Source organism: Zosterops lateralis (assembly GCF_965231275.1).
Source record: "Zosterops lateralis genome assembly, chromosome: 1".
Classification (NCBI taxonomy): Eukaryota; Metazoa; Chordata; class Aves; order Passeriformes; family Zosteropidae; genus Zosterops; species Zosterops lateralis.
The window spans coordinates 113,643,667-113,658,148 of NC_139762.1; the positions used below are offsets into that span (position 1 = coordinate 113,643,667).

General features: G+C 41.1%; 1 protein-coding gene across 1 annotated transcript in view; it reads left to right on the forward strand.

Moving 5' to 3' along the window:
- Positions 1-14,482, forward strand: part of XKR4 (XK related 4) — a gene marked incomplete at both ends in the record, with an annotated part of 215,905 nt that overhangs the window by 123,399 nt on the left and 78,024 nt on the right. The window contains one exon of the mRNA XM_083877469.1: positions 13,512-13,711. Within this exon, the coding sequence (XP_083733595.1) occupies positions 13,512-13,711 (200 nt within the window). The remainder of the gene's footprint in view (positions 1-13,511; positions 13,712-14,482) is intronic.

The window sequence follows — 14,482 nt, forward strand, 5'->3', positions numbered from 1 at the left end:
TTTTCAGTGGTGGGCATGGATAGTTAAAAGATCTATCTACTTCCTAAACATACTTTTTAAATTTTTTGTTTACTTATAAGCTTTCATTTTCACCAATGCTGTACCTACAAATCTGACTATAAATCCTGCCATACCAATCTCGTCTTAGTATAACCTTCCATGGTGAAAAATGACTGGCCCAGTATGTGAAGGGAGAGCAGTGGATATTTTTCACATAGACTTGAGCCGGGCTTTTGACACTGTCTCCATATGATCCTTGTAGAGAAGCTGGTGAAGTGTGGCCTGAAGTAGCAGCTGGTGAGGTGGACTGAACACTGACTGAACAGCTGATTTCAAAGGGCTGTGACAGCAGTGTGAAATCTATTTGGAGCCCAGCAACTAGCAGTGAACCCTAGGGGTCAGTGCCAGCTCTGCTCCTGTGCAGCATCTTGAGAAGTATTACATGATCTGGATGATGGGTCACTGTGTGTCTTCAGCAAGTTCACTAATGTCACAAACCTGGGAGGAATGGCTGATACACCAGAGGGTCCTCTACAGGTTGGAGAAATGGAACCACATGAAATTCAAAAAAGAAAGCAAAATCCTGAACCTGGGGAGGAACAGCCCCATGCACTAGTATATACTAGGGGAATATACTCTGCTGGAAGGCAGCTTGTCAGAAAAGAACCTGTGCGTCCTGGTGGGCACCAAGTTGAGCACCAGCCAGCAGTGTGTCCTTGCAGTGAAGAAGGCTAATGGTGTTCCACGTGGCATTAGACAAAGGGCTGCCTGCTGGGTGAGGGAGGTGACCCTACTCCTCTGTGTGAGGCCATGGTGAGTCCACTGGTGAGGCCATGCCTGGAGTGCTGTGTCCTGTTCTGGTCTCCCCAGGGCAAGAGAGATGAGTAGCCTGCAGAGTCTGACACAGGGCCACAAACATACTTAAGGGACAGGAGCATCCCTCTTCTGAGGAAAGGCTGGACTGTTTAGCACAAAGAAGAGATGGCTCAGGGACCATCTCACATACCTGGAAGGAGGATGCAAAGAGGGCAGAGTCAGGCTCTTTTCAGTTCTTCCCAGTGACTGGAATTATAGTCAATAGGAGTAAAATGAAACTCAGGAGCATCAGGAAAGACTTGGTGAGGGTGATAGAGCACTTGGACAGGTTACTCTGGTCTGGAATGTTGTGGAGTCTCTATCTGTGGAGAGGTCCTGGACATGCTCTCAGCAACCTGCTCTAGGTGGTGGCTGTCCTTGATTAGATGAGCTTCAGAGGCCCCTTCCAACCTCAACCATTCTGTGATTAAGATTGCAATGGAAGGGTGAAGCAGATCATACTAAGTTTGCCAGTTTCAATTGATATACCATGGGCAAAGTAGGGTTAGCATATCCTTCATAGTTTTTTAACCTTCACTGAGTTTAGAAGAATTAGAACTGGGGGGTGTTTTCTGCCCAGGTGCAAAGGGATAGTGCCAGATGCTTTGTGGAGCACAAATGTTCCCTCTAGAATTCCCAAAGAGCCTTCCAGCTCTGGCATGTCCCTGCTCACCCTGGTGAGGAGCAGATGGCCCTATTGTTCCTGGCAAGTCCCTGTCCAGTTTGACTACCTTGAAAGCATTCCTGTTATACATAAGGCTCTTAATTTCAGCAATTTTCATGTGATAGTGAATTCAGACATGATACTGAAAGTGCTGCTCTTGTTTATACATACACATATGTCCATTTGGGATTTACAGAACACAGATTTTATGTGTATTTAGTTGTATTTGTAGCATTTCAACATGAAATGCTACAGTATGAACTCCCAAGTTTTACAAGTCTTCTTTCTCTACTGGAATAACATGCCTACACTGCAGGGGAATTTCAGATTATACATATGCATATATATGCAAATATGGTTGTGTTTTGTGCTGCAAAACTGATCTTACATCCAGATAAAAATAGTATTAAAAATGTTCATAGACCAAACCTTAGATGAACCTTTTCAAACCTTTCTTCTATTCCTGCCATAGCAAAAAAAAAAAAAAAAAAAAAAAAAAAAAAAAAAAAAAATCTGTCTTAATTATTGTTTCATGGCTGTGTTATCTCTACCTTCTTTCCTGAGTAAGTTTTTAAACAAAATGGCTGTTGAATTCAGAGTCAGTCTCAGCAGATATAAATTCATGCCCTTTGATACAAGCCAGTCCTTGAAGCATTTTTCTTAAAGGCACTTTACTATCCTTCAGTGCTTCTTGGACTTTGTGCTATTTTTTAAGAAGGAACTAATATTGGAATATAGAACTCCAGTTAGACTGAAAACTGTAGATCTCTAATGACCACGGTTTGCTTTCAAGTCCTAAATGTAATTGCTGTCTTGCCAGCTCATGTTATTTTCTCCTTTGGCTTGTATGCTGCCAGCATGTCACCTCTTATATTCCTTTTCTTTTTCTATAATATATTGATAAGGGGCAAACTGGGAGGTCTGTAAATTGGCAAAATTCCCTCTAGATTCATCTGAGTGTTTTTCTCACTGACACCCTTTGGATTTGGCCTATGGGAACTGCTGAAAGTCTGACATGAAAATGCTGTCATTTGCCCTAGAGCTTTTTCCCTAGGCAAAACCCAAGCCAGAAATTTTATTCCTATGATTTCTGAATACTAGGTTTACAAAGCATGCAGATATAGTAAGGTATTCAGCTTGGTATTCAAGACCATTTCTTTGTGAGATGCTTTTCAGCCCTACTAATGCTATTTGCTGGCAAATTTGTTTTTGAATTGATTCTTATATAAAATTCTTCAAGCAGGCAACATTTAGAGAACATTCTCCATTAGTCCAGACAAGTTATAAGCACCAAGAGGAAGTTAGCCTAAATTCCTGTTAAATAACACTGCCAGCCATTTGAATATCACATAAAGATCACGCGAGCACTGCCTGTCTATATCTTAATGAATGAGAAATCCCACATTATTTCCTGAGTGTTTATAGATTGCTCCATCCAAACAATGACCATTCAATTTATTAGGAGTTTTTTATTGCAGGATTAGCTAATGGCTTCTCCTGAATACTTCAAAAGAAATAGCTGAAGCAGAGACTGCTATATAAATAGGATGAATAAAAAAGTTATTTACAGCAGAGATCTTTTCAAACAGAATTCTCAGTTGTGTGTTTTCTCTGAGCCAGAAAGAGCAAGCAGGTCCTATAAAAGCTCTTATAAGCAATTTGGAAGGTTTTTTGGAGGAGGGAAGGGGAAGGTTGGCAATAGTTCAGTTTTACTGGTTAGTGGAGGCAGCTAGCTCCTGCTGTTTCACAGTGTGAGATTACATGCTAGGCCCCCAGAGTGACACAACCCAGATTCATCCTGGCACACACCAGTGGTCATGAAAGAAAGATGTTTATATGGAAGGAAACACATTACACTTTGTCTGTGGGGATAAAGTATAGCATTTACCCTAGCCATTCTGATCCTGTAGTGTTTGTACTACTGTTGCTTCTCTTGATTTTTGCAAAAGATTCTGAAGGCTTCTCCTCTGCTTTAAAAATGCAATTTTTTTCCCTTTTCTTCAGATCAAAGAAATCACAATTGTCTGCTCTTTTTCTGTGAAAGTTGTCACTGGAAAGCTGCATAATCAGCAGGCAGATCTACTTAATTTATCAAAGGCATCAGGGAAAGGGACAAACAACATGGGTTCTTGTGAGTACTCATGTAAAAGGTATTCCCTCTTCCAGATAGTGAGTTTGACCATGACGTTGAGAACTTGCCACTGAAGGGTTCCTTTACAAAGCAGTTGTGACCTGGCACAGGAATGCTCAAGGGTATTTACCTCACCAGCTGCTCTGCTCCTCCACCTCTGTGTTGAACCCTCCCTTGTGAACTGTTCAGATCAATAAATAGCTCATGTCCCTGTGGACCTGGGCTGACAGATGGATGCTGGGAGAAACTCAGCTGTCCCAGAGGGCCCTGAGCATTTCCCCATGTGCAGTGTGAATGATAAACACTGGTACCCAGGGGAAGAGCCTGTCTCCAGACTGCAAGGTCTCCAGCCACACAACGTTGTTTGCAGAGTGTGCTGTGGGACAGACACCTTGCTCCTGTGAAAACAATGGTAATATAGGTAAGGGGTTCTTAATACCTTCTACTGGTCTTATCCTTGTGTGGTGATGAGAGACTGCCTGGCTGCTTCTCCAGGGATCTGAGATATACACCTGGTACCCCAAGCTGAGAACCCCAAACTGTTCTCCATCTGTGCACACTCTTACCTCTACAAGCAGTCCTTTCTTCAAGTTAAATCAAATAGGTGATTGGGACACAGGTGCATCTTCCTTGCCAGTATCACATGGCAGGTCTCAGGACCATTCCCAAGGACTATCATCATAAGTCTGTCAGAACGGGGAGGGAATATGGAAACAATTCAATTCCTGCTGCAGCCCCAGGGGCTGGTGAAGTGAGGATGCCTATGATAATGATTATATTCCTGTGACAGCTGCATGGTACAGATCCTTGGCCATGACTAATTGCCTTTCCAGGGAATGCCTGGAGCTCCTTGGGGTATTCTGTGCTTTTCTGATCCCTGATTCTTCTTGATATCTCCAGACTGAGACAGAGGCAAACCAGGATTCTTCTTCTTCTTGGGATGCTTTAGGATGACTAACAGGCAGACAGGCTTAGAAGCAAATGAAAAATATGACATGGGGAGGAAGGGAGGAGAAGAGAAGAAAGAAAGTAATTGTAAACCACTATTGATTGGGAATCTCAGCTTTTCTTCATAGGACAGATGCAGCCTTCCACTCGGCCTCCCCTAAAACTGTGTAAGGCTGCAGGGAGGAAACGAAAAGGAGACAGTCACAGAGCAGACTGTGAATCAGGATTCTAACAGATCTCTTTAGAGTGCCCTGGCATTTATCAACAGAGCCATGTTTCCCTAACAACTTCAGTGGAATATTGCTTCAGGAAACCCATAAAGACCCTTTCAACAAAGCAGGAAAGCCCTTAGTTTCTCAGAGGACACAGAGGAGGGCAGATATCTAATCTCTGGGGAGGCTGCTTACCCTTAAGGGTTTGATCTCACATGGGTATCACTTCCAGGGCTGCAGCCTTGACAATATATAAGAAACTCTAGTGTTTCCCACAAGTGGAAGCCAAGGGAGCCTCTGAGAACCTCTGAGGCCCAAAGTGATTTCATCAGCTTTCAATGAAGCAGTGCTTGTAGTTAAAGAGCACACAGGTGTGCAATGCCATGCAGGAGATGACAGTGCAGTAAAACTTCTCAGTTGTGCTGCTGAACTTGTCTAAATGGCCTTTGTTCAATGAATGAAACAGGAAAGGCAGCTGTTATGGAGCACCAGTGGCAATGCCTGGTGAAGAAACTGTGAAAAACAAAGCTATACCCATCTGCAGCATACTGTGAAATTTTTTTTATTATTTTACTTCTGCATTCTCTTTTTCAATTCTAGCCCGTAGTTGATAGTGAAAAAAAAAAATAATAATAAAAAAATGCACTGATGTTTACTCCTGAGAAGCATCTGAGCAGCATCTAGAGGAGCTGTGGCCAGTAGCTGTCATACTTCCTGACAAGATTATGCCATCCCTATCGCTGGCAGTGGCGCCATCAGCTGCCTGTCCAATGGGTCCATGGCCACCAAGCTCCATCTGCCCCCTGCCCTGGGTCCCCAGCACTGCACAAGGGGCAAGCTGACCCAGGGATGAGCACCACAGGCATGCCAGGGGCAGCCTGGGCAGCACAGGACTTCACAGGCTGGTGGGGATGCAACAGAGCTTCCAGGCTGACAGGGAGCCCTGGGAAGCAAGTGCATCCTGGGAATATCCCAGTTCTGAGAGGAGAAACATGGAGATGATTAAACTAAACAGCAAACACGCAGGGATACTTCTGACTCATCTGGCAGCATGTGCCAGGCATGCTGTGAGTATATCACCTCACTGTGTGCAGAGGCAGAGGGTCTGCTGCCTGTCTCACCTGAATCTGCAGCATACAGAGAAAAGAAAGGGGCAGTAAATTGCTGTAAAGCTAGAGGGATCCTGGTAGAGGACAGCCCAGCATCCATGCTGCTCAGTGTAGGCATCAGGCTGCGCCTCATTCTAGTACAAGGAGATTTGTTTCCTGGAGATTTATTGCCTCACTTGTGGTTGAATCCCACAGTGGGCTGAGCAGTGGGGCTGAGCAGCTGTACCCCAGGGGTGAGGACAGTTGGTAGGGGAGCAGGCTGCATCAGAGATTTCTTTAGACCATCCTTCCTTCTCCTTATTAAACCTGGACCTAGTCCAACTTAGTTCTGCTCTCTCCTTTCGCCACTGGGTCACAAACTAGAGGTCTGCAGTTTGCACATGTCAGGAAAGAAAGGAAAGTGCTGGGTATGACTGGTTACAGTTGGGGAATTCACAAAGCAGCTAAATTCAGATGGCCATAAAAATTTAGATGACCATAAAATGTTGCTGTAATACGACTCATGGCCATTTTAGAAGGATCACCCAGTCATAGAAGATGCTGGGGAATGCTTTATAGGTCGTAATGAAACAGATGTAATCATTTTGTTTATGCTCATAAAGTGCCTTGCTTTATGTTATAGGAAGTAAAGCAGTTATTTTTTTTCTGATATCTTAAATACTGCAAAGTAAAATTAAATACAAGGAGTTGGGTTGGGTTTTTTTTTTTTTTGGTGGTTTGTTTTTTTTTTTTTTTTTTTTTTGTAATCCTTGTAGGGTATACATATCCTGGAAATCAGCTTTTTAATGTCTCTTATGATGAAATATTCCCCAGTGGGATCTGTCCTCACATGGATCTCATCTCAGTGACACAGATGAGGATGCTGCACTCATAATTTAAAGTAAATTAAGTCCAGACTTTTGACTGCTGGTAAATTGCCAGAACTGTGCTTAGTTGGACAAGTTTTGGTCACTGCTGTGCTCCAGAATGCATTTCAGTTTCCTTTTGCACATTAAACCTTAATGGTCCCATCAAAAATAATTTGATTGGAAAATTAAAAGTTGGCTGTTGTTTCCTTCCTATAATAAGGAATTAAAACTGAAGGGATTTGTTTGTTTCTTCAGAACAAAAAGAATAAGCATTAGCATGTACTGCTGAGGCAGTAAGTATTCCTTCTAAAGAAACTTTGGGGTTTTTTAAGTATTCAGGCACACTTAATAAAAAGGCACATAAGAAGTAAAATAGAACAATCTGTTGTTATTTAACATGGCAAATACTGTTGAGATACAAACACAGTTAAGTTTTCTCTGGTAACTAAGCAACAGAAGAAAATACCACTTATCCGAATTGCTGTTTATTCTACTGATTTTTAGCTCTGCAGTAGTGATTTTCATCCTCTACACCTCAAACACAGAAAGAACAACTGTTTATGGTATGGCTAAATTGTTTAATATAGTGTTTGATGTAAGAGCAAATTAGGCATCAGAATAAGTGTTTCGGACTGCTCCAACTAACCATTAATGACTTTAGAACTTCTCAAAAGTGCTTCACTAGATTATGCAACATAAGCAAGCGTCCTCTACAGACTTAGGTAATTGTAATAAAATGGACTACATGAGGCATGAAATCAGAATAATTTCATTTTTCCAAAGAATGCAAATGGTCTCTTATTCATGTGTATCATCCTAAGGACTTTTTAGATAAAGCACATGGTAACAATGTAGTCTTTGACACTTTTAAACTGAAGACCTTTTTCTAGACCTGTATATATTATCATCAGATGGATAATTTCATTATGGTGAAAATCTGTAGCAAGTGCTCAGAGCCATAGTCAGACTGGACTCACATATGGCTCTGCACTTGCATATGCACATACTTGATGTGCATGCTGTCTAAATGAGAAGCAGATGAACATAACTTTTCCAAATCTCAAAAATCTAAATTTGTAGCTAAAGATTTGCATAAGTTGTGGGACTACAAGAAGGGAGGCAAAAGCAAATAGCAAATTTGGGGTGAGAATCCCAGAGGAGTTCAGGAGACTGGAAGACATTGACTGAGCCAAAGCATGTGCAAGCAAGAACTATCAAGTCCCACATGCTTAGGAAAAACATGTCCACCAGTAATAAGGGTTTGGTTTCTCTTTTCCACTTATAATAAGCCTCACCTTATTGTATGAAAAAGAATGGTGTCTGTGAAGCATAATGGAACAGCTTCTGAAATAATTTCTTAAAAGCAATGGGCATAAATGACACTCAGATACTATGAAGTAAACTGGGGTAAAACTCAAGCTCTGTTAAATCACTGCCAAAAACACCTTTGGTTTCAGTGATACCACCATATTCACCAAAGATCTTTTATAAAAAAGAGTAGATGAATTGTGGGCAGGTTGGAAATCTTTAGCACAGGGGCCAGCAGCACCTAAAAACTCTTCCAGAATAACTGACTCTGAGGAATTGTCTCCTGTTTGGTAGGTATTCTGGGGAGCTCATTGCCTGCCTTGTACCAGAGCAAGACCTGTGGAGATGTTCCTAAGAATAAGGGAGAAAGGAGTTAGAATTTTCCTCACACAAGATAATGGCACATCCTCCTCACATGGGCTTCTGAAATATCAGCTGGAATTGTGTGCTGACTGAAAGTAATACCTTGCTCCTGCAAAAAGGTATTAGGTTGGTCAGCTGCCAACTCCTGAGGAACAAATTCCGTAAGATTATTTTCATCCATCCTAGTTAATAAAGCAGTGGTTGTATATCACTTTAAATATGGAAAGCACTCCTATAAATATTTGGTATCATCGTATAATTACACTACCTCATCTCAATTAAATGCTCAAGTGGGTATGCTTTAATCATATAAGAGAATTGTTACCAGAATTATTTCAAATGTAGGTATCTCTGACTATGCTGACCATCCTCAAGATTGGTATGTGAACCTGGAGCAAAATGAGGGCTCTTGATTTTGGAAATACTGGAGAGCCATTCTCTTATCAGAATGAATGTCTCTTTCCCTAGGATCAAAATACATTTTTTCCCAAATACCAATATAGGCATTTTATTTCTATTTGTCTTGCATCTTGGACAATTGTTGTGGACAGCACAAGGAGTAGCCTGGTTTTCTGCTTGTTTTTTTACTTTACTGCCTTCCCTCATTAATATAATGGAAAAAGAATGCCACTTGTGGTCTTGTCTCAGATTCACATCCTTCAGGGTTATGCTTTATCAATGGTCTGTATACTCTGCTGTGTGATGTGCTGTAAAAAATTAAAACAATTAAATGCTGAAAAATTCTCTACTTCCTTAAAAGGTTAAGGCATTAAGACTCAAATAACAATATATATGTTGCCATCTGATTATTAGTGATACAGTGCTTCTGACTCCGTTGTATTAATTCTGACTATAAGCTTCTTTAAGTCAGCATTGACAACCAAAACAGTGGTCTGTCTCCATATATATACATATTAAAAAAAAAAAAAAGAGTAATTTTAAAATCGAAAGGTTTTGATACTGCTTTTTCATAGTAGTTTTCACAGAATCACAGACTGAAAGAATGGTTTGGGTTGGAAGGGACCTTAAAGATTATCCAGTTCCAATTCCCTGCCATGGGCAGGGACAGCTTCCACTGTCCAGGTTGTTAAAAGCCCCATCCAGTCTGGCCTTGAATACTTTCAGGAATGGGGCATTTAAACTTCTCTGGGCAACCTTTTCCAGTGTCTCACTCTTACAATGAATAATTTCTCCCACATATCTAATTCAAACCTACCCTTTTTCAGTTTGAAGCCATAACCTTCAGCCTCCTTCAGGTACTGGAAGACCACAATATCTCTCTGGAGCCTTTTCTTCCCCAGGCTAAACTTCCCTGTCAGTCTGACTTCACAGGAGAGGTTTCATAATCTTCTAACTTCAAAATCTCTAAGAAACTCATTGTGTCTAAGTTTTTCTTCACAAACAAGAGTGCTATGAAATTGTAGGGTCTTTTTGTGGAGTGGATGGAGTGGTGGGTTTTTTATTTGGTTTTACTGTTCTAGTGAAATAAGAAGCTTTAAGACAAACTTGATTTATTAGACATATTTACTTTACTAGATGGCAGTATTGTTACCACACTTTCCATTTCTACTTCTTTTCCTTTTTCTGTCAGGTGCTCTAACTCTCAATTCTTCCCTCTTTTTCATCTCTTTTCATATCAAGTAAATGCTCTTTGGGAACACAGGCAGTTTTTGGATACTTGTAAAGCACCAGCAGAAGTCTGTAGTTGACTGAATGCAATCACAGCCAAAATAATAACATTCAAATCTGCTCTTTCAGGTTCATTGACACCAATTTACCTAAGACATTTTGCTATGCAGAACTCTATACTACTTTTTCCTGTATCTTTCTGGAATAACTGGATATAGGACTCACAACCTAGACTCACATAAAAATGTGAATTTCCACCAAAACAATACCAGAACACCAAAATGTAAACCCCCTTTAAATCAGGAACTACCTCTGACTGTGTCTGTATGGCATTTGCTGACAATAGGCCTCCAGTGAGGGTGTCTGAAGTGGAATTACATAATGCATATATATTTAAAATGGAATGTGTCATTACTGCAGTGTTAGGCTATATTTGGAAGGCACTACAACAAAGCACTTTCTCCCATTTTTTTTCTTCTACATTTCACAGAAAAAAGTGTCTTTGATATATGAATCATTTTATGAGACCATCTTTTTATTTTAATAACTGCTAATTTCCACACCTAACATCAATTGCTGGTGCAATTAATTGTGAATGCAAATCAGAATGTTTAGCTGTCTAATCACCTGATTGTACCTATAAATCAGTGACAGTAATTATGTGTGTAAATGTTCATTTCAGCCTGCAATTAATTTGGCCAAAATTGAAAGGAGAAGAAAAAAAAATACCACCCTAGGCTGAAATTTGGTCACCAGTGTGTAAAAACAGAAAGTATCTTCCCCCTCTACATCTCATGTTTAAATTGCAGGGAGCTAAGTAGACAAAGAGCAATGATTCCCCAGTCCCCAATAACTCACTGCCAGTGTTTCCCAATAAAGTGCAATGGGAGAGGAAATATTTCCATATGGGTTCATTAATCACAACATATTTGCCACGCACAACCACTCTGCAGAGCAGGTAAAGAACCCTAGGGGTCCTCACCTGCCACAGTATGTCATTTTTGTAATAGGAAAAGTATTTTTGTACAAATGCTGTAGAACTGAAGTTGCAGATGGCTCCACTGGCAGAGCTAGAGCCTCCTGGCACAATTTCCAGCAGCCACAGCTCCTTTAGGAATTTATAGCAAGGGTTAGTGATATCTTAAAAGAATTATGCTGAAGATGCTCTCTGCTTCCTCTATGTGCAATGCTCCAAGGTGTTCCCCTTGGGAGGACATGTTAGGCAGGACAAACAAAGCCCCCCCAAACAATAAGCTGCAGAAGGAAATACAAGCCTTATGTGTCCCTGTTGTGCTGCAGGACTTTAGTGAGAGGTCTAAGAACAATTAAATGGATCATGACTGAGAACCTGTGGGTCCAATGGACCCCATTAACACAACTGTACAGCAAAAGATGCCTTTCCAGCTCAGTGGCTTTCAGATCTGGGCAGCAGGCCATTTCACTTTACCTAACCCCAAAGACACCAGAGAGCCCCAGTTATCCCATCGCACTCTGACCCATCTAGACCTGCTCAGTGTTTTGCATGAGAGTTACAGTTGGTGTCTTGTTTACTGTACCTCTGTGGTCTCAATCTCTGAGCAGTTCATTGCTGCTTCACTCCCACACGGGACTTTGATAAAATTCAAAGCCACCTGGTGTGATTTTAATTTAAATGTGAGTTTAATGTGTTTTCCTTTTATATTGCTGTGATGTGCATTGTCAAGAGAAATGCTGCAGGCTCAGATCTGTCCTCTCAGCTGTTTCTCTGTGTTACTCTCTGGTTTTGTCTGGTGAATATTCCTGGATAAAAACTGCTGCTCTGCAGTAAATTGTGCATTGGGCACAAGGGTGCATTGGGTCATTCTTCAAGGGTGCAACCAAGTCTTGGGCTCTTTGCCAGTCAGAAGCCAAAAGTCTTCTCATCAGCATAAGACACCTCCAGAGTTACAGCTGAGCAGAGTAGAGATTAAAGGCTGCATGAAACCTTTGTAAAAAGAGATTTCACAATTCACCATGCTCCACCAGTTATGAAAAGGGTTTTAAGAGAAGAAGTTGTGGAAAGAAGAAACACTGAAATACTCTATCTTAACTAATTAAAACAATTTATATTGAAAGGGATTAAAATTTACTAAACTTTTCCTAATTAAAAAATAGGATCTCACTTTAGAAATTGCTGTGAAAACATATTGAAAATATCATAAGAAAATGCTGTTCAGGAACAGGATATGAAAGATACCTCAAGAAAAAGAGAAACAAAGATCCACATCAACTGATGTTGGAGTAGCCCACCAGGCTACTACTGTAGGACATGAGGCACCCTGATTCAAGACAATACCATAATCTTCAAAATTTTTCATTAGGTGAGACTGGGTTGGTTTTTTTTTCCTTCAGACAGTCTAAATTAGTTTGGAACTAAAATTGCAGGAACAACGTGGGAGCATTTCTGACACAGAATAACTGAGATCAGATCAGAATAACAGGGTGGATCAAAGGCCACCCAGAGTGATCACTGTGCTGTGGCTCAGGTATGTTATGGGAGGCTGCTGCAAGCTCTGCAAGGGTCACCACAGGCATCACAACATCTGGGTGCTAGCCTTCAGAAGACATCCCTTGCCTCCTAAAACCACTCATTACTCCTGCACCCACCAAAATCTACTTAATGTGCTGGTTGCCAGGTGTTTTTCTTGCTGATTGCCCAGGCCAGGAGAGCTGGCAGGCTTTGCTCCCTTTATCTACTGGTTACTACTGGGAGCAGCAGCTGCCTGCTGGGTTCCTGGCTCCGGCTGCTTCTTACTGCTACTGCTGCCATGGGAGCTACCCTAGTGAGTCATTTCTGATCTCCAAGGGAACCCACAACCAGAGCTCCACGCCTCCTAAAATAGGAACTCGCAGCTACATCTTCTCTCCAACTAAAATAATGTAATGCTGAGGGAAAAAAAACCTACTATATACTTGGCAGTATCTGAAATACTCAGTGCATTAGATGGGTGGAAAAGCAGGACAATAAGCTCAGTCATAGCAGAGCTACAGGCTAAGACCACCTCAGACTTGCAGTGCAGGTGGACATGCAAGTCCTAATAGATCCATGGAGAAGGAGATTAGTTCTTTACGGGCTCTCATTAAAGGGTCAGTTTTGTTCCTCTCATTATTTGCAAAACCGCTGAGGAAGGCCATATAATCGAGATATCACCTGTATATTTCAAATTAGAAAACTGGGCCCCTGAAAGAAATACTATTTAACAAATAAGACAACACTAAGCTTTTTTAACGCCCTTATAAAAGCTAGTCTTGTCTTCAGTTTAGTTTACTCTTATTACATCAACTATTATAAATTGAAATACAACAATCTTTTAAAATAAATGTTCATTATTTTGAAGTACGTTGAACAGAATGTTATTTGCAAGCAGAAGTACAACCTGTAAAATATCATTCTGTGCTTCTATAACCACACTCTTTCATTTCCAGGTATTTTCACACGATGTACTTGGGTATCCGGAGTCGACAGAGTGGAGAGAATGACAGATGGCGGTTTTATTGGAAAATGGTGTATGAGTATGCAGATGTGAGTATGCTGCATTTGCTAGCCACCTTTCTGGAAAGTGCACCACAGCTGGTCCTGCAACTCTGTATTGTTGTACAGACTCGTACACTCCAGGCTCTCCAAGGTAGGGGTTCATTTAACCTATTTGTTTTTTATAATTTTTGGAAGATGCAATTTCCACACATACATATTTATCCTTCGTTCAGACTGCTGTGTGCCTTGTAGTCCTGGCATAAGAGCAGATCATGCCTGCTAGCTGCTATTTAGCTGTTAACAAAAACTCTGTCAAGAAAGCCTACGTTATTAGAGGATTTTTTAGCCTTTCTTAATGGCCTTGGGTTGTGGGTAGGATTTATAATGTTTTGCTTTCTGCATGTCCTTGTAATAGAAGGGCTCTTCTGATTATCCACTGGGCCAATGTGAAAATTGCATCAATCAAACTATTACTCTTCTCCTTATGCTTTTTTCTGTGAATGTTCAAAACCCTGCAAACTGCAGTAATGAGGTTCATATGGCATTATGCAAAACAGGAGACAGCACAGGAGGTAACAGCAATTCTGTGAAGAAAATGCCAATGTTTATGCCCATCAGTCCTTGGCCATGGTGGTTATCTGAAATAATACAAATCATCTCTTGAGCAGTACCCCTTCCTTCACAGTCTGGATTTCCTTCTAAGGTTGATGCTTTCAGCAAGTGTGGCTATTTCTTTGAAATGGTAAATGCATGCATATGGCTTTCTCAGTTGATGATAGAGATATTAGCTTATCTCACTCACTATTGCTTTATTCATGCTGCTTTCAGCTCCCTGACAGGTGTCCTTTTGATTTGTGCCATTGTTTTGCCTTATGGCTGCACCTGGGCAGAATTTTTCAGCAAGGGAATGAAGTGAATGAGA